Genomic DNA, 19,170 nt, shown 5'->3' with positions numbered 1-19,170 from the left:
GGGTTAATATTTGCTCTACAGATCTCTGGCAGGGAAGAGGTTAATCATTGCTCAGCGTGCCTATCTGGCAGCACATGGTTTAATCATTGCTCTGTGGGTCTCTTTGGCAAGGAAGAGGTTAATCATTGTTCTGTGGGTCTCTTTGGTAGGGAAGGGGTTAATAATTGCTGTGCGGGTCTCTCTGGCAGGGAAGGGGTTAATAATTGCTCTTCGGGTCTCTGGCAGGGATGGGGTTAATCATGGCTCTGAGGGTTTCTGGCAGGGAAGGGGTTAATCATTATTCTGCAAGTCTCTCTTGCAGTGAAGGTGTTAATCATTGCTCTGTGGCTCTTTGTCAGAGAAGGGGTTAATTATTGCTCTTCAAGTTTCTCTGGCAGGGAAGGGGTTAATCATTGCTCTTTGGGTCTCTCTGGCAGGGAAGGGGTTAATCAATGCTCTGCGTGTCTCTGACAGGGAAGGGGATGATCATTTAATCGTTGCTCTGTGGCTCTCTCTAGCAGGGAAGGAGTTAATCATTGATCTGCGGGTCTCTGGCCGGGAAGGGGTTAATCATTTCTGTGTGTCTGTCTCTGGCAGGGAAGGGGTTAATCATTTATCTGCAGGTCTCTAGCACGGATAGGGTTAATTATTGCTCTGCAGGTCTCTCTGGCAGTGAAGAGGTTAATCATTGCTCTGCAGGGAATGGGTTAATCATTGCTCTGGAGGTCTCTGGTAGGAAAGGGGTCAATCATTGCTCTGTGGGTCTCTGGCAAGGAAAGGGTTAATCATTGCTATGCTGGTCTGACAGGAAGGGGTTAATCATTGCTCTTTAGGTCTCTGTGGCAGGGAAGGGGTTAATCATTGCACTAGAGCTCTCTGGTAGGGAGGGGGTTAATATTTGCTCTACAGGTCTCTGGCAGGGAAGAGGTTAATCATTGCTCAGCGTGCCTATCTGGCAGCAAATGGTTTAATCATTGCTCTGTGGGTCTCTTTGGCAAGGAAGAGGTTAATCATTGTTCTGTGGGTCTCTTTGGCAGGGAAGGGGTTAATTATTGCTCTTCAGGTCTCTGGCAGGGATGGGGTTAATCATTATTCTGCAAGCCTCTTTGGCAGGGAAGGGGTTAATTATTGCGCGTCGTTTCTCTGGCAGGGAAGGGGTTAATCATTGCTCTGCGAGTCTCTGACAGGGAAGGGGTTAATAATTTCTCTGTGCGTTCCTCTGGCAGGGAAGGGGTTAATCATTTTTCTGCAGGTCTCCAGCACGGATTGGGTTAATTATTGCTCTGCAGGTCTCTCTGGCAGATAAGGGGTTAATCATTGTTCTGGAGGTCTTTGGCAGGGAAGGGGTTAATCATTGCTTTGTTGTCTCTATGGCGTGGAAGGGGTTAATCATTGCTCTGCGGGTCTCTGACAGGGAAGGGGTTAATCATGGCTCTGGGGGTCTCTGGCAGGGAAGGGGTTAATCATTGCTCTTCGTGCCTCTGGCAGGGCAGGGGTTAATCATTGCTCTGCAGGTCTCTGGCAGGGAAGGGGTTAATCATTGCTCTGTGGGTCTCTGGCAGGGAGGAATTAATCATTGCTTTGCGGGTCTCTGACAGGGAAGGGGTTAATCATTGCTCTGCGGGTCCCCTCGGGGATCACGCGTGGCCTCCGTGGTATGTGACAGTTGCCGTGTTCTCGGCCTCTCGCATGTCCCCCGCGTCCCCCCCTGATTCCAGCACAATGACGAGAGATCCCCTATTGTTCTGTGCGTGTGTGGGGGCGTGTGAGGGGCGAGGCTGCCGGACAATGGGACCTAAATGTGTCCAGGGGAGGAGGTGTGAGAGGGACAGGTGTGTATATATATACACGTGTGTGTGTGTGTGATACAGTGCTGCATACAAGGACGCTGTCTGACTACTTCCAGGTGAGCAATGTGTGTGTATTTATGTGTATGTCCCAATGAGTGTGTATTTGTGTCTATTGTATTGTATTGTATGTCTTTATTTGTATAGCGCCATTAGTGTACATAGCGCTTCACAGCAGTAATACACGTGGTAATCAAATAAACAAATAATATAAATAACAGATAATATAAATAACAGATAATGGGAATAAGAGCTTCAGAGAAACGTAACATTAAGGAAGAGGAGTCCCTGCTCCGAGGAGCTTACAGTCTAATTGGTAGGTAGGGGGAACGTACAGAGACAGTAGGAGGGAGTTCTGGTAAGTGCGTCTGCAGGGGGCCAAGCTTTATCTATCATGTGTATAGTATTAGCCACGGTGCTATTCATATGCTTCTTTAAGCAAGTGTGTTAGAATGTGGGTCTTAAAGGTGGATAGAGAGGGTGCTAGTTGGGTACTGAGGGGAAGGGCATTCCAGAGGTGAGGGGCAGTCAGTGAGAAAGGTTTAAGGCGGGAGAGGGCTTTAGATACAAAAGGGGTAGAAAGAAGACATCCTTGAGCCGAACACAAGAGCCGGGATGGTGCATAGCGAGAAATTAGGGCTGAGCTGTAAGGACGGGGCCGTGGTAAAAAACACAGCGCTGAGCCAGGAAACTTACCTCCTGCACCCGGCATGTGTGGGGCTTTGGTAGACGCTTCCGCTGGCGTGCGGAGGTGTGCGGAGGCGTGCGGAATTGCAGCCGACAGATTCATTTAATTTTTCGTGCTGAGGGAAGCGGAGGGCCGGTCACGTGACCGGCAAAAGCCAATGGCACTCCGTGACGTGGCGCGCTAGCCCCATCTCCCGCCCCGCCTCCCAAGCGCGCTCGCTGACGCCCATGCCAGCACACAAAAAAGCTCCTGCTTTAGCAGGAGAGCATGAGCGTCAGCGCTGTATTTTTTACCATGGCCCCGGGCTTAGGAGGGGCAGAAGAGTGTAAAGCTTTAAAAGTGAGGAGGAGAATTGAGTGCGAGATGCGGGATTTGATAGGAAGCCAGGAGAGAGATTTCAGGAGGAGAGACGCGGAGACAGATTTAGGAAAGAGTAGCGTGATTCTGGCAGCAGCGTTTAGGATAGATTGTAGGGGAGACAGGTGAGAGGCAGGGAGGCCGGACAGCTGGAGGTTGCAGTTATCGAGACGGGAGAGAATGAGGGCCTGAGTCAGAGTTTTAGCAGTCGAGTAACAGGAACGGGCGTATCTTTGTTATATTGCGGAGGAAAAAGTGACAGGTTTTAGATACATTGTGAATGTGACAGAGGAGTCAAGTGTGACCCGTAGTCAGCGTGCTTGGGCTACTGGGTGAATGATCGTTCTTCCAACAGTAATGTGGAAGGAGGTAGTAGGGCCAAGTTTGGGAGGAAGTATGAGGAGCTCTGTTTTAGCCATGTTGAGTTTAAGGCGGCGGAGGGCCATCCAGGATGATATAGCAGAGAGACATTCAGAAACTTTGGTCTGTACAGCAGGTGTAAGGTCAGGGGTAGAAAAGTAAATTTGTGCGTCATCGGCATAGAGGTGATATTTAAACCCAAGAGATGTGATTAGGTCAATGTCACAATATGTGTGTATTTGTGTCCCAATGTGTGTATTTGTGTGTATGTCCCAATGTGTGTATGTGTCAGTCACAATGTGTGTATTTATGTGTGTCACAATTTGTGTTATTTATATGTATGTCACAATGTGTGTGTATTGATGCGTGTGATGTCACAATGTTTGTGTATTTCTGTGTGTAATAATGTGTCACACTGTGTGTGTAATATGTGTTAATTTTATCACACTGTGTATGCGTTTGTTGAATATGTCGGTGTGCATGACATTTACACACTTTATTTAATTGTCTGGGTCAGATTTAGGGGTCACTGACCCGCCATACCCGCAGGTGTCCCGGGGCACTGACCCCTCATACCCACAGGGGTCCCAGGTCGCTGACCCCTCACACCCATGGGGGTCCTAGGTCACTGATCCCTCATACCTAAGGGGGTCCCAGGACACTGACTGCTCATACCCACGGGAGTCTCAGGACACTGACCCCTCACCCACGGAGTTACCAGGGCACTGACCCCTCATACCCACGGGAGTACAGGGCACTGACCCTCATACCCACAGGGGTCCCAGGGCACTGACCCTCATACACATGGGGGTCCCAGGGTACTGACCCCTCATACCCATGTGGGTACCAGGACACTGACACCTCATACCCATGGGGTCCTAGGACACTGACCCCCTTACCCACAGGGGTCCCAGGGCACTGACCCTCATACCCATGGGGGTCCCAGGGCACTGACCCTCATACCCACAGGGGTCCCAGGGCACTGACCCCTCATTCCCACGGGGATACCAGGGCACTGACCCCTCATTCCCACGGGGGTACCAGGGCACTGACTCCTCATACCCATGGGGTCCTAGGACACTGACCCCCTCATACCCACAGGGGTCCCAGGGCACTGACCCCTCATAGCCACAGGGGTCCCAGGGCACTGACCCCTCATACCCACAGGGGTCCCAGGGCACTGACCCCTCATACCCATGGGGGTACCAGGGCAATAACCCCTCATACCCACGGGGTCCCAGGACACTGACCCCTCATACCCATAGGGGTCCCAGGGCACTGACCCCTCATACCCACAGGGGTCCCAGGGTACTGCCCCCTCATACCCACAGGAGTCCCAGGGCACTGACCCCTCATACTCACAGGGGTCCCAGGGCACTGACCCCTCATACACACAGGGGTCCCACGGCACTGACCCCTCATACCCATGTGGGTACCAGGACACTGACCCCTTTATACCCACGGGGGTCCCATGGCACTGACCGCTCATTCCGGTGGGGGTTCCAAGGCACTGACCCCTCATAAACCATTCATACCCACAGGGATCCTATGTGCTTTCTTATGTGCTTGTCCTAGGAGCTACAGTAACACTCTCTCCCCTCCCCCCCCCCCCCGCAGGTGCAGAGATGGGTGATGCTCACATGGCAGAGTTTGGGCCAGCCGCGCCGTTCCTGCGGAAGTCGGACAAGGAGCGTCTGGAGTCTCAAACCAGGACCTTCGACTTGAAGAAGGACATCTTTGTCCCAGATGATAAGGAGGAGTATGTGAAGGCCAAAGTGACCAGCCGTGAAGGGGAAAATGTTACTGCCGATACCGAACACGGCAAGGTGACGTCTGTCTGTCCGACCCATTCTATGTCCCTGCTCTTCTTACAGGACTTCTTCTACCCCCTTCCGATGTCCCACTCTTCTTACAGGACTTCTTCTGCCCCGCTCTTCTTACAGGACTTCTTCTGTCCCCTTCCTATGTCCCGTGCTCTTCTTACAGGACTTCTTCTGCCCCCTTCCTATGTCCCCACTCTTCTTACAGGACTTCTTCTGCATCTCCATGTTGACCTCTCTGTGTATCTACCACCGGATATATGTGTGATGACCCTGTGTCTATGTGTTTGTGTGCGTGATTTCCGTGTGCATGTAATATGGCTTGTGTCTGCTTCATGATGCCCTGTGTACGTACTCCAGACGGTGACCGTGAAGGCCAGCCTGTTGATGCAGCAGAACCCGCCCAAGTTTGATAAGATCGAGGACATGGCGATGCTGACCTTCCTGAACGAGCCGGCCGTCCTGTATAACCTCAAGGAGCGTTACGCCTCCTGGATGATATATGTGAGTCACACCCAGCGTCCATATAACCCTGATCCTATTAATACTGCAAACCTCATAGCTGACTCCAACACTACAATCTAACCCTAGTACTGGTGCTCTCACATGTAACCCACATCATACCCTTCACCTAACACTCCCAAATCCCCTAAAACGAATCCTTCTGTTTCCCCCATATTCTAGCTATAACCCTACTCTTTCCCTATGCTGTAACCCCACAAAAAAACAAGGAACCTTATCACACGTGCTCTTCGTCATCGGTTAGGACTTGTGTCCTAGTAAACAAACTTCTTCAAGTTTCTTCACCTCGATATAACAGGGAGAGTGGGGACTTTTCCTCATCTCGTTGTAATGTCTAGGTAACTTACCTCTCACTGCACCTGATGACCTCTCACATGAGCCAAAATATTTGGACTAATTGGTGGGATGAGATATTAGTAAATAACACATCATGTAACCCTCCCCCACCCCCTTGAGTCTACTATGGCCTTAGAGGGTAAACCCCGCCCAGTTCTGCCTGGTAACAGTGACATTACCGTAAAATATATATATAGTGTGAGAGAATGGTCTGGAACTTAGGTCCCTGGAGGAGTCACTGTGGAGGGACCTCACTGTGCATAGTGTATATAGGTTAGTGTATAGATGATCCTATAGTAGGGCAGGGATCCCCTTTCTTGTTTTGGGGTTGGGGACACTGCCCTTCCTAGTTAGTGTCGATAGGAATGGCTCGTCCCTGCTCCCCCATTGTACAAGCCTATACCTAGACAGGGTTCCCCCCGCCGAGGACTCAAGGCAGAGCAGGATCAGCCCAACTGAGGATCCTTAGCTGACTCTAACACAGACGGCCACGAGGTGGGGATACCAAGGACAGCTCGAGAGGAGATAGCATCGCACCCAGATGGGGCCCCCAAGGGACAGAGTGCCATAGACAGTATAAAGGAAATGGATCAGTTAGGTAACCCAGGATGAGTAGGGTAGCCAGGGAAGAGAAAATAAATGGTATAAACAGTGGAGAGAACAAAGACAATCGTAAGGTCTTAGGAATAAAGTTCCTGGCTCCCATCATTTCATTTACAACCCCCGACCTGCACGAATCCAGCACCCTGAGAAGGTCATTGTGAGAGAGTGAAGAGTTAAACTCTCTGTTCTCTCAGGAAGCTGGAATCAGGAATCAGGAGTTCACTTGAAACAGCTCAGGATACCTGAGACTAGGGTGGGGTTTCATGAGAGAACAGAGAGAGTTTAACTCTTCACTCTCTCACAGTAACACAATCTGAGTGCTACCATGTAAATAGACACTCGATGTAAACTCCTTCAGACCCGGGAAATGAGGGTTACACTCACTGCGCTTCCATTTAGCGCACATATGTTATCCCTCTGTCTCTGACTCATCACTTTTTCTTTACCAGATGTCTATCATGTGTATATTCTCATCTCTCTCTCTGTGATTCTCCCGTTCTCTCCTCCCAGATGTGCATCACTGTATGTCACATGTATGTTCTCATCTCTCCGCCTCTCTCCTCCCAGACGTGTCACTGTATGTCACATGTATGTTCTCATCTCTCCGCCTCTCTCCCAGACGTCACTGTATGTCACATGTATGTTCTCATCTCTAACTCTCTCCTCCGAGACGTATGTCACATGTATGTTCTCATCTCTCTGCCTCTCTCCTCCTAGATGTCACTGTATGTCACATGTATGTTCTCATCTCTCTGCCTCTCTCTGTGATTCTCCCCTTCTCCCCTCCAAGACGTATGTCACATGTATATGTTCTCATCTCTCTGCCTCTCTCTCTCTCTCTGATTCTACACTTCTCCCCTCCCAGACGTACTCCGGTCTGTTCTGTGTGACCGTGAATCCCTACAAGGCGCTCCCTGTGTATAGCGCATCGGTGGTTTCTGCTTATCGTGGGAAGAAGAGGAGTGAAGCTCCCCCCCATATCTTCTCCATCTCTGACAACGCGTATCAATACATGCTGACAGGTCAGGGGCTGCGTATGTCTGTCTGTCCCACATGTACAGTCCACCTGTGAGTGAGACTTCTTCTCAGTTTGTGAGTCCAAGGACTGAGTGACACTCACTGCATATGAAGGGCAGAGTGCCTTCCAATGACTTTCTGTCTGACCGTTTCTCTCTGTGTCTTCTCCATCACACTCTCTCAGGAATTAATCCTCCATCTTGTTCTTACAGATCGTGAGAACCAGTCTATCCTGATCACGTGAGTTCATCTCATCTCTCTCTCCTTCATATTCATGGTTTCTTCCTCCTCTCTCTCTCTCATTCAGTCTTTCTCACTGCCTCCCCCTCTCTCTGCCTCTCTCTTCCTGCCCCTCTCTCTGCCTCTCTCTTCCTGCCCCCAGTGGAGAATCCGGTGCAGGAAAGACGGTGAACACCAAACGCGTCATCCAGTACTTTGCCAGTATCGCAGCCATCGGAGGGAAGAAGGACGCAGCCAGCGCCAACAAGGTGAGAGATGACGAGGAGAGGAGACTGAAAGGGGGTGAGAGAGAGAGAGGGAAGGCAATAGGGCAGAGAAGGGATGGATGGGATCGTGGTAGAATTTAATGAGGGGTGTAAAAGGCAAGGGAGCGGGAGTAGAGGAAAGGGAGATTACAGAGACAGAAGATGGCCCAGGTGGATTGAGAGAAGCTCCATGCTTGGGATTCTGCGTCTGACTGACATCTTTGTGCTTCATCCCAGGGAAGTCTGGAAGATCAAATCATCCAGGCCAACCCTGCCCTGGAGGCTTTCGGTAACGCCAAAACCGTCCGAAACGACAACTCATCCCGATTTGTGAGTACTGGACCTCCCCCAGCTATATCCAAAAATCTCCCCTCTCTCTTCTTCAATGTCCGTGTTGTATCACACACACCTGATCTTCATCACCCTGTACTTTTCCTTCCTTATCTCTCCATCCCCTCCTCAGGGTAAATTCATTAGAATTCACTTTGGTGCGTCTGGGAAACTTGCGTCTGCCGATATCGAGACGTGTGAGTCAATTTCCTTCTCTACTGTCATCTCTCCATCTTCCCACCTCCTGCCCCCGACTCTCCTCTCCCATCACTCAGCACCGTGTGTCTCTCTTCTTCTCAGATCTCCTGGAGAAATCTCGCTGCATATTCCAGCTGAAGTCTGAGAGGGATTATCACATCTTCTACCAGATCCTGTCCAATAAGAAGCCGGAACTTCTGGGTTAGTCAGTGACACCAACATCTCACCCTCCTAAGAGCTCCTCTCCCATGGCACTGAGCATGTTCCCACCTCTTCTGTGGCACTGAGCTGTGTCCATTCTCTCCCTTGGCACTGAGCTGTGTCTGTTCTCTCCCGTGGCTTTTTGGCACAGACTGTCGTTGACCCATCTGACTTTCCATTTCCCCTTTACAGATATGATGCTGGTCACCAATAACCCTTACGATTACGCGTACATCTCCCAGGGGGAAACAACTGTGCCCTCAATCGATGATGGAGAGGAGCTGCTGGCCACGGATGTGAGTACCATGAGTGGGCCACACGACGAGCGAAGCAATGGGGGAAGTTAATGTCACAGGAATCCTGGGGATCTTCTCCTCCCCTCTCATTCCCAATCTCACTATTGTCCTCTCTCTACACTTCCTGTTCCTGTCTTCTCCCACTTTTTCTCCCTCCGTATTTACTCCTCCTTTCCCCCCACCTCTCCCTCTCTCCTCCCTCTCCGCAGAGCGCTTTCGACGTGCTGGGCTTCACTCAGGATGAGAAGAATTCCATCTACAAGCTGACGGGCGCCATCATGCACTTTGGGAACATGAAGTTTAAGCTGAAGCAACGGGAGGAGCAGGCTGAGCCTGACGGCACCGAGGGTGAGGAGACATATAGATATATACCCTATGGACACTTTAACAAATGAAAATTGTAGTTGAAAATGCAGAAAAACCTGGAAGGATCAGTAAGGGAGTGCGGCAGGGAGACACCGTGTAACCAGGATCAGTAAGGGAGTGCGGCAGGGAGACACCATGTCACCAGGATCAGTAAGGGCGTGCGGCAGTGAGACACTGTGTCACCAGGATCAGTAAGGGAGTGTGGCAGGGAGACACCGTGTCACCAGGATCAGTAAGGGAGTGCGGCAGGGAGACACCGTGTAACCAAGATCAGTAATGGAGTGCGGCAGGGAGACACCGTGTAACCAAGATCAGTAAGGGAGTGCGGCAGGGAGACACCGTATCACTGCAACACGAAGAATTGTTCAAGACATTGGATTGGGAAGAAAAAGAAATCAAAATCATCGGTGACTATTTGTGTCACCTCCGATCTGCAGATGACATTGTTATTTTTGGCACAAGCCAGAAGACCTCCAGCAACAGATCTGAGAAGGCGCCGGAGCGAGTAAGAAAGTGGCCTCCGTGTGACTCTCAGCGAGATAAAGTGATGTTCTACAAATGTGTCAGCTCTGCGAAGATGGAAATAAATGGAATAGAACTAGAAGAAGTGGAAGACAATGTCTACCTCGGTCGGCAAGTAACAAAGTAACAATGGGTGGGAACCTTTAGAATGAAATTTATAGGAGAATTAAGATAGGATAGAGCGTATTTGGGAGAAACAAGACAATCTTTCAAGCAAACTTTCCACTGAGTCTCAAGAAAAAAGTTTTCGACCAGTGTATCCTGCCCGCGCTCATGTATGGATGTGACCAGTGTATCCTGCCCGCGCTCATGTATGGATGTGACCAGTGTATCCTGCCCACGCTCATGTATGGATGTGACCAGTGTATCCTGCCCGCGCTCATGTATGGATGTGACCAGTGTATCCTGCCCGCGCTCATGTATGGATGTGACCAGTGTATCCTGCCCGCGCTCATGTATGGATGTGACCAGTGTATCCTGCCCACGCTCATGTATGGATGTGACCAGTGTATCCTGCCCGCGCTCATGTATGGATGTGACCAGTGTATCCTGCCCGCGCTCATGAATGGATGTGACCAGTGTATCCTGCCCGCGCTCATGTATGGATGTGACCAGTGTATCCTGCCCGCACTCATGTATGGATGTGACCAGTGTATCCTGCCCGCGCTCATGTATGGATGTCACCAGTGTATCCTGCCCGCGCTCATGAATGGATGTGACCAGTGTATCCTGCCCGCGCTCATGTATGGATGTGACCAGTGTATCCTGCCCGTGCTCACGTATAGATGTGACAAGTGTATCCTGTCTGCGCTCACGTATGGACGTGACCAGTGTATCCTGCCCGCGCTCATGTATGGATGTGAACAGTGTATCCTGCCCGCGCTCATGTATGGATGTGACCAGTGTATCCTGCCCGCGCTCATGTATGGATGTGACCAGTGTATCCTGCCCGCGCTCATGTATGGATGTGACCAGTGTATCCTGCCCGCGCTCATGTATGGATGTCACCAGTGTATCCTGCCCGCGCTCATGAATGGATGTGACCAGTGTATCCTGCCCGCGCTCATGTATGGATGTGACCAGTGTATCCTGCCCGTGCTCACGTATAGATGTGACAAGTGTATCCTGTCCGCGCTCACGTATGGATGTGACCAGTGTATCCTGCCCGCGCTCATGTATGGATGTGAACAGTGTATCCTGCCCGCGCTCATGTATGGATGTGACCCGTGTATCCTGCCCGCGCTCATGTATGGATGTGACCAGTGTATCCTGCCCGCGCTCATGTATGGATGTGACCAGTGTATCCTGCCCGCGCTCATGTATGGATGTGACCAGTGTATCCTGCCCGCGCTCATGTATGGATGTGACCAGTGTATCCTGCCCGCGCTCATGTATGGATGTGACAAGTGTATCCTGCCCGCGCTCATGTATGGATGTGACCAGTGTATCCTGCCCGCGCTCATGTATGGATGTGACCAGTGTATCCTGCCCGCGCTCATGTATGGATGTGACCAGTGTATCCTGCCCGCGCTCATGTATGGATGTGACCAGTGTATCCTGCCCGCGCTCATGAATGGATGTGACCAGTGTATCCTGCCCGCGCTCACGTATGGATGTGACCAGTGTATCCTGCCCGCGCTCATGTATGGATGTCACCAGTGTATCCTGCCCGCGCTCATGAATGGATGTGACCAGTGTATCCTGCCCGCGCTCATGCATGGATGTGACCAGTGTATCCTGCCCGCGCTCATGAATGGATGTGACCAGTGTATCCTGCCCGCGCTCATGAATGGATGTGACCAGTGTATCCTGCCCGCGCTCATGAATGGATGTGACCAGTGTATCCTGCCCGCGCTCATGTATGGATGTGACAAGTGTATCCTGCCCGCGCTCATGTATGGATGTGACAAGTGTATCCTGCCCGCGCTCATGTATGGATGTGACCAGTGTATCCTGCCCGCGCTCATGTATGGATGTGACCAGTGTATCCTGCCCGCGCTCATGTATGGATGTGACCAGTGTATCCTGCCCGCGCTCATGTATGGATGTGACCAGTGTATCCTGCCCGCGCTCATGTATGGATGTGACCAGTGTATCCTGCCCGCGCTCATGTATGGATGTGACCAGTGTATCCTGCCCGCGCTCATGTATGGATGTGACAAGTGTATCTTGCCCGCGCTCATGTATGGATGTGACCAGTGTATCCTGCCCGCGCTCATGTATGGATGTGACCAGTGTATCCTGCCCGCGCTCATGTATGGATGTGACCAGTGTATCCTGCCCGCGCTCATGTATGGATGTGACCAGTGTATCCTGCCCGCGCTCATGAATGGATGTGACCAGTGTATCCTGCCCGCGCTCACGTATGGATGTGACCAGTGTATCCTGCCCGCGCTCATGTATGGATGTCACCAGTGTATCCTGCCCGCGCTCATGAATGGATGTGACCAGTGTATCCTGCCCGCGCTCATGCATGGATGTGACCAGTGTATCCTGCCCGCGCTCATGAATGGATGTGACCAGTGTATCCTGCCCGCGCTCATGAATGGATGTGACCAGTGTATCCTGCCCGCGCTCATGAATAGATGTGACCAGTGTATCCTGCCCGCGCTCATGTATGGATGTGACAAGTGTATCCTGCCCGCGCTCATGTATGGATGTGACAAGTGTATCCTGCCCGCGCTCATGTATGGATGTGACCAGTGTATCCTGCCCGCGCTCATGTATGGATGTGACCAGTGTATCCTGCCCGCGCTCATGTATGGATGTGACCAGTGTATCCTGCCCGCGCTCATGTATGGATGTGACCAGTGTATCCTGCCCGCGCTCATGTATGGATGTGACCAGTGTATCCTGCCCGCGCTCATGTATGGATGTGACCAGTGTATCCTGCCCGCGCTCATGTATGGATGTGACCAGTGTATCCTGCCCGCGCTCATGTATGGATGTGACCAGTGTATCCTGCCCGCGCTCATGTATGGATGTGACCAGTGTATCCTGCCCGCGCTCATGAATGGATGTGACCAGTGTATCCTGCCCGCGCTCACGTATGGATGTGACCAGTGTATCCTGCCCGCGCTCATGTATGGATGTCACCAGTGTATCCTGCCCGCGCTCATGAATGGATGTGACCAGTGTATCCTGCCCGCGCTCACGTATGGATGTGACCAGTGTATCCTGCCCGCGCTCATGTATGGATGTGACCAGTGTATCCTGCCCGCGCTCATGTATGGATATGAGCAGTGTATCCTGCCCGCGCTCATGTATGGATGTCACCAGTGTATCCTGCCCGCGCTCATGAATGGATGTGACCAGTGTATCCTGCCCGCGCTCATGTATGGATGTGACCAGTGTATCCTGCCCGTGCTCACGTATAGATGTGACAAGTGTATCCTGCCCGTGCTCACGTATAGATGTGACAAGTGTATCCTGTCCGCGCTCACGTATGGATGTGACCAGTGTATCCTGCCCGCGCTCATGTATGGATGTGACCAGTGTATCCTGCCCGCGCTCATGTATGGATGTGACCCGTGTATCCTGCCCGCGCTCATGTATGGATGTGACCAGTGTATCCTGCCCGCGCTCATGTATGGATGTGACCAGTGTATCCTGCCCGCGCTCATGTATGGATGTGACCAGTGTATCCTGCCCGCACTCATGTATGGATGTGACCAGTGTATCCTGCCCGCGCTCATGTATGGATGTGACCAGTGTATCCTGCCCGCGCTCATGTATGGATGTGACCAGTGTATCCTGCCCGCGCTCATGTATGGATGTGACCAGTGTATCCTGCCCGCGCTCATGTATGGATGTGACCAGTGTATCCTGCCCGCGCTCATGTATGGATGTGACCAGTGTATCCTGCCCGCGCTCACGTATGGATGTGACCAGTGTATCCTGCCCGCGCTCATGTATGGATGTCACCAGTGTATCCTGCCCACGCTCATGAATGGATGTGACCAGTGTATCCTGCCCGCGCTCATGCATGGATGTGACCAGTGTATCCTGCCCGCGCTCATGAATGGATGTGACCAGTGTATCCTGCCCGCGCTCATGAATGGATGTGACCAGTGTATCCTGCCCGCGCTCATGAATGGATGTGACCAGTGTATCCTGCCCGCGCTCATGTATGGATGTGACAAGTGTATCCTGCCCGCGCTCATGTATGGATGTGACAAGTGTATCCTGCCCGCGCTCATGTAGGGATGTGACCAGTGTATCCTGCCCGCGCTCATGTATGGATGTGACCAGTGTATCCTGCCCGCACTCATGTATGGATGTGACCAGTGTATCCTGCCCGCGCTCATGTATGGATGTGACCAGTGTATCCTGCCCGCGCTCATGTATGGATGTGACCAGTGTATCCTGCCCGCGCTCATGTATGGATGTGACCAGTGTATCCTGCCCGCGCTCATGTATGGATGTGACCTGTGTATCCTGCCCGCGCTCATGTATGGATGTGACCAGTGTATCCTGCCCGCGCTCATGAATGGATGTGACCAGTGTATCCTGCCCACGCTCACGTATGGATGTGACCAGTGTATCCTGCCCGCGCTCATGAATGGATGTGACCAGTGTATCCTGCCCGCGCTCATGCATGGATGTGACCAGTGTATCCTGCCCGCGCTCATGAATGGATGTGACCAGTGTATCCTGCCCGCGCTCATGAATGGATGTGACCAGTGTATCCTGCCCGCGCTCATGAATGGATGTGACCAGTGTATCCTGCCCGCGCTCATGAATGGATGTGACCAGTGTATCCTGCCCGCGCTCATGTATGGATGTGACAAGTGTATCCTGCCCGCGCTCATGTATGGATGTGACAAGTGTATCCTGCCCGCGCTCATGTATGGATGTGACCAGTGTATCCTGCCCGTGCTCACGTATAGATGTGACAAGTGTATCCTGTCCGCGCTCACGTATGGATGTGACCAGTGTATCCTGCCCGCGCTCATGTATGGATGTGACCAGTGTATCCTGTCCGCGCTCATGTATGGATGTGACCAGTGTATCCAGCCCCTGCTCACGTATGGATGTGAAACTTGAACCCTAAATGCGAAGATAATTCAGATGCTTCAAACAATGCAAAGAAGTATGGAAAGATGCATGCTGGGTATTACCCGAAGAGACAGGAAACAGAATGAATGGGTTCGAAACCAAACAAAAGTCTGTGACACCATCACACGGGGGAAGAAATTAAAATGGCGGTGGGCCGGACACATCGCAAGAAGAAATGACCATCGTTGGACAAAGATGGAACTCGACTGAATTCTAAGAGAGATTAAAAGACCACGACGATGCCCCAAAGTAAGATGGGAGGAGGAGATGAGAACATGTGATGGAGCGACGTTGGAAAGAGAGCCTGTAACTGCAGGACCTGGGGGATCATTGGAGGGTCTTCATCCAGCAGTGGGGAGACCAGGGATGGGGATGATGATGATACCCTGTGTGTGCGCGGGTATAAAACGCACGTTACATACACAGTTTTTGAATATATTATGTTTTATATAAACTGTTCTGTGTTACAGAGGCTGATAAAGCTGCCTATCTCATGGGCATGAACTCCGCAGACCTGCTGAAGGGTCTGTGTCACCCCCGTGTCAAGGTGGGGAATGAGTATGTCACCAAGGGACAGAATGTCCAGCAGGTCAGTGTTACCTCCCACTTCTACACACTGCAATGCAGCCTTGCAACACAACGCAGCCCAACAACGCAACGTGGCACAACAATGCAACACAATACAGTACTGAAACACATCGCATCCCTGCACTCACACTCACCCATGCATGTGTCCTCTCTAACTCCAGGTGAATTACTCCACCGGTGCCCTGGCAAAGTCAGTGTACGAGAAGATGTTCATGTGGATGGTGGTGAGAATCAACACCACACTGGAGACCAAGCAGCCCAGACAGTACTTCATAGGAGTGCTGGACATCGCAGGCTTCGAGATCTTCGATGTAAGGAGCAGGGTGGGGGAATAGGTGGGGGAGGAGGGGAGGGTGGGTAGAATGAGCAAGAAGCACTGGCTTGGGGGTAGGGATGTAAGAACGCTGATTGTGGGGGTAGGGATGTAAGAGCGTAGGTTGGGGGGGTAGTGATGTAAGAGCGCTGGTTGGGGGGTAGGGATGTAAGAGCGTAGGTTGGGGGGTAGGGATGTAAGAGCGCAGGTTGTGGGGGTAGGGATGTAAGAGCGTAGGTTAGGGGGGTAGGGATGTAAGAGCGCTGGTTGGGGGGGGTAGGGATGTAAGCGCACAGGTTGGGGGGGTAGGGATGTAAGCGCACTGGTTGGGGGGTAGGGATGTAAGAGCGCTGGTTGGGGGGTAGGGATGTAAGAGCATTGGTTGGGTGGGGTAGGGATGTAAGAGCGCTGGTTGGGGGTAGGGATGTAAGAGCGTAGGTTAGGGGGGTAGGGATGTAAGAGCGCTGGTTGGGGGGTAGGGATGTAAGTGCGCTGGTTGGGTGGGGTAGGGATGTAAGAGCGCTGGTTGGGGGGTAGGGATGTAAGTGCGCATGTTGAGGGGTAGGGATGTAAGAGCACTGGTTGGGGGGTACGGATGTAAGAGCGCTGATTGGGGGGGTAGGGATGTAAGCGCGCAGGTTCGGGGGTAGGGATGTAAGAGCGCTGGTTGTGGAGGACAGGTGTAGGAGCACTGGTTGGGTGGGGTAGGGATGTAAGAGCGTAGGTTGGGGGGGTAGTGATGTAAGAGCGCAGGTTGGGGGGGTAGGGATGTAAGAGCGCAGGTTGGGGGGGTAGTGATGTAAGAGCGCAGGTTGGGGGGGTAGGGATGTAAGAGCGCTGGTTGGGGGGGGTAGGGATGTAAGAGCGTAGGTTGGGGGGGTAGGGATGTAAGAGCGCAGGTTGGGGGGGGTAGGGATGTAAGAGCGTAGGTTGGGGGGGTAGGGATGTAAGCGCACAGGTTGGGGGGGTAGGGATGTAAGAGCGTAGGTTGGGGGGGTAGTGATGTAAGAGCGCAGGTTGGGGGGGTAGGGATGTAAGAGCGCTGGTTGGGGGTAGTGATGTAAGAGCGCAGGTTGGGGGGGGTAGGGATGTAAGAGCGTAGGTTGGGGGGGTAGGGATGTAAGCGCGTAGGTTAGGGGGGTAGGGATGTAAGAGCGTAGGTTGGGGGGGTAGGGATGTAAGAGCGCAGGTTGGGGGGGGTAGGGATGTAAGAGCATTGGTTGGGGGGTAGGGATGTAAGAGCGCAGGTTGGGGGGGGTAGGGATGTAAGAGCGCTGGTTGGGGGGTAGGGATGTAAGCGCACAGGTTGGGGGGGTAGGGATGTAAGAGCATTGGTTGGGGGGTAGGGATGTAAGAGCGCAGGTTGGGGGGGGTAGGGATGTAAGAGCATTGGTTGGGGGGTAGGGATGTAAGAGCGCAGGTTGGGGGGGGTAGGGATGTAAGAGCGCTGGTTGGGGGGTAGGGATGTAAGCGCACAGGTTGGGGGGGTAGGGATGTAAGAGCACTGGTTGGGGGGTAGGGATGTAAGAGCGCAGGTTGGGGGGTAGGGATGTAAGAGCGCAGGTTGGGGGGGGTAGGGATGTAAGAGCGCTGGTTGGGGGGTAGGGATGTAAGTGCGCAGGTTGGGGGGGTAGGGATGTAAGAGCGCTGGTTGGGGGTAGTGATGTAAGAGCGCAGGTTGGGGGGGGTAGGGATGTAAGAGCGTAGGTTGGGGGGGTAGGGATGTAAGAGCGCAGGTTGGGGGGGGTAGGGATGTAAGAGCACTGGTTGGGGGGGGTAGGGATGTAAGAGCGTAGGTTGGGGGGGTAGGGATGTAAGAGCGCAGGTTGGGGGGGTAGGGATGTAAGAGCGCAGGTTGGGGGGGGTAGGGATGTAAGAGCGTAGGTTGGGGGGGTAGGGATGTAAGAGCGCAGGTTGGGGGGGGTAGGGATGTAAGAGCGTAGGTTGGGGGGGTAGGGATGTAAGAGCGCAGGTTGGGGGGGTAGGGATGTAAGAGCGCAGGTTGGGGGGGGTAGGGATGTAAGAGCGCTGGTTGGGGGGTAGGGATGTAAGTGCGCAGGTTGGGGGGGTAGGGATGTAAGAGCGCTGGTTGGGGGTAGTGATGTAAGAGCGCAGGTTGGGGGGTAGGGATGTAAGAGCGCAGGTTGGGGGGGGTAGGGATGTAAGAGCGCTGGTTGGGGGTAGTGATGTAAGAGCGCAGGTTGGGGGGGGTAGGGATGTAAGAGCACTGGTTGGGGGGTAGGGATGTAAGAGCGCAGGTTGGGGGGTAGGGATGTAAGCGCACAGGTTGGGGGGGTAGGGATGTAAGAGCACTGGTGGGGGGTAGGGATGTAAGTGCGCAGGTTGGGGGGGTAGGGATGTAAGAGCGCTGGTTGGGGGTAGTGATGTAAGAGCGCAGGTTGGGGGGGGTAGGGATGTAAGAGCGTAGGTTGGGGGGGTAGGGATGTAAGAGCGCAGGTTGGGGGGGGTAGGGATGTAAGAGCACTGGTTGGGGGGTAGGGATGTAAGAGCGCAGGTTGGGGGGTAGGGATGTAAGCGCACAGGTTGGGGGGGTAGGGATGTAAGAGCACTGGTTGGGGGGTAGGGATGTAAGTGCGCAGGTTGGGGGGGGTAGGGATGTAAGAGCATTGGTTGGGGGGTAGGGATGTAAGAGCGCAGGTTGGGGGGGGGTAGGGATGTAAGAGCGCTGGTTGGGGGGTAGGGATGTAAGCGCACAGGTTGGGGGGGGTAGGGATGTAAGAGCATTGGTTGGGGGGTAGGGATGTAAGAGCGCAGGTTGGGGGGGGTAGGGATGTAAGAGCATTGGTTGGGGGGTAGGGATGTAAGAGCGCAGGTTGGGGGGGGTAGGGATGTAAGAGCGCTGGTTGGGGGGTAGGGATGTAAGCGCACAGGTTGGGGGGGTAGGGATGTAAGAGCACTGGTTGGGGGGTAGGGATGTAAGAGCGCAGGTTGGGGGGTAGGGATGTAAGAGCGCAGGTTGGGGGGGGTAGGGATGTAAGAGCGCTGGTTGGGGGGTAGGGATGTAAGTGCGCAGGTTGGGGGGGTAGGGATGTAAGAGCGCTGGTTGGGGGTAGTGATGTAAGAGCGCAGGTTGGGGGGGGTAGGGATGTAAGAGCACTGGTTGGGGGGTAGGGATGTAAGAGCGCAGGTTGGGGGGTAGGGATGTAAGCGCACAGGTTGGGGGGGTAGGGATGTAAGAGCACTGGTTGGGGGGTAGGGATGTAAGTGCGTAGGTTAGGGGGGTAGGGATGTAAGAGCGTAGGTTGGGGGGGTAGGGATGTAAG

At 53.1% G+C, this 19,170-nt stretch overlaps 1 protein-coding gene across 1 annotated transcript in view; it reads left to right on the top strand.

The window, feature by feature from the left end:
* Window positions 1–1,745: 1,745 nt before the first annotated feature.
* The window catches only part of LOC142465135 (myosin-7), a 40,902-nt gene continuing 23,477 nt past the window's right edge, over window positions 1,746–19,170 (top strand). Inside the window, exons 1-13 of the mRNA XM_075569077.1 lie at window positions 1,746–1,885; window positions 4,849–5,057; window positions 5,412–5,555; window positions 7,378–7,534; window positions 7,742–7,769; window positions 7,912–8,017; window positions 8,252–8,344; window positions 8,478–8,541; window positions 8,645–8,743; window positions 8,936–9,039; window positions 9,249–9,387; window positions 15,456–15,574; window positions 15,735–15,884. Of these exons, the coding sequence (XP_075425192.1) occupies window positions 4,857–5,057; window positions 5,412–5,555; window positions 7,378–7,534; window positions 7,742–7,769; window positions 7,912–8,017; window positions 8,252–8,344; window positions 8,478–8,541; window positions 8,645–8,743; window positions 8,936–9,039; window positions 9,249–9,387; window positions 15,456–15,574; window positions 15,735–15,884 (1,404 nt within the window). The 5' untranslated portion in view covers window positions 1,746–1,885; window positions 4,849–4,856. The remainder of the gene's footprint in view (window positions 1,886–4,848; window positions 5,058–5,411; window positions 5,556–7,377; window positions 7,535–7,741; window positions 7,770–7,911; window positions 8,018–8,251; window positions 8,345–8,477; window positions 8,542–8,644; window positions 8,744–8,935; window positions 9,040–9,248; window positions 9,388–15,455; window positions 15,575–15,734; window positions 15,885–19,170) is intronic.

The sequence above is a fragment of the Ascaphus truei genome, chromosome 13 (genome assembly GCF_040206685.1).
Source record: "Ascaphus truei isolate aAscTru1 chromosome 13, aAscTru1.hap1, whole genome shotgun sequence".
Taxonomy (NCBI): Eukaryota; Metazoa; Chordata; class Amphibia; order Anura; family Ascaphidae; genus Ascaphus; species Ascaphus truei.
The sequence above is the reverse complement of the archived record's forward strand: the minus strand, read 5'-3'. Positions and strand labels throughout refer to the sequence as shown.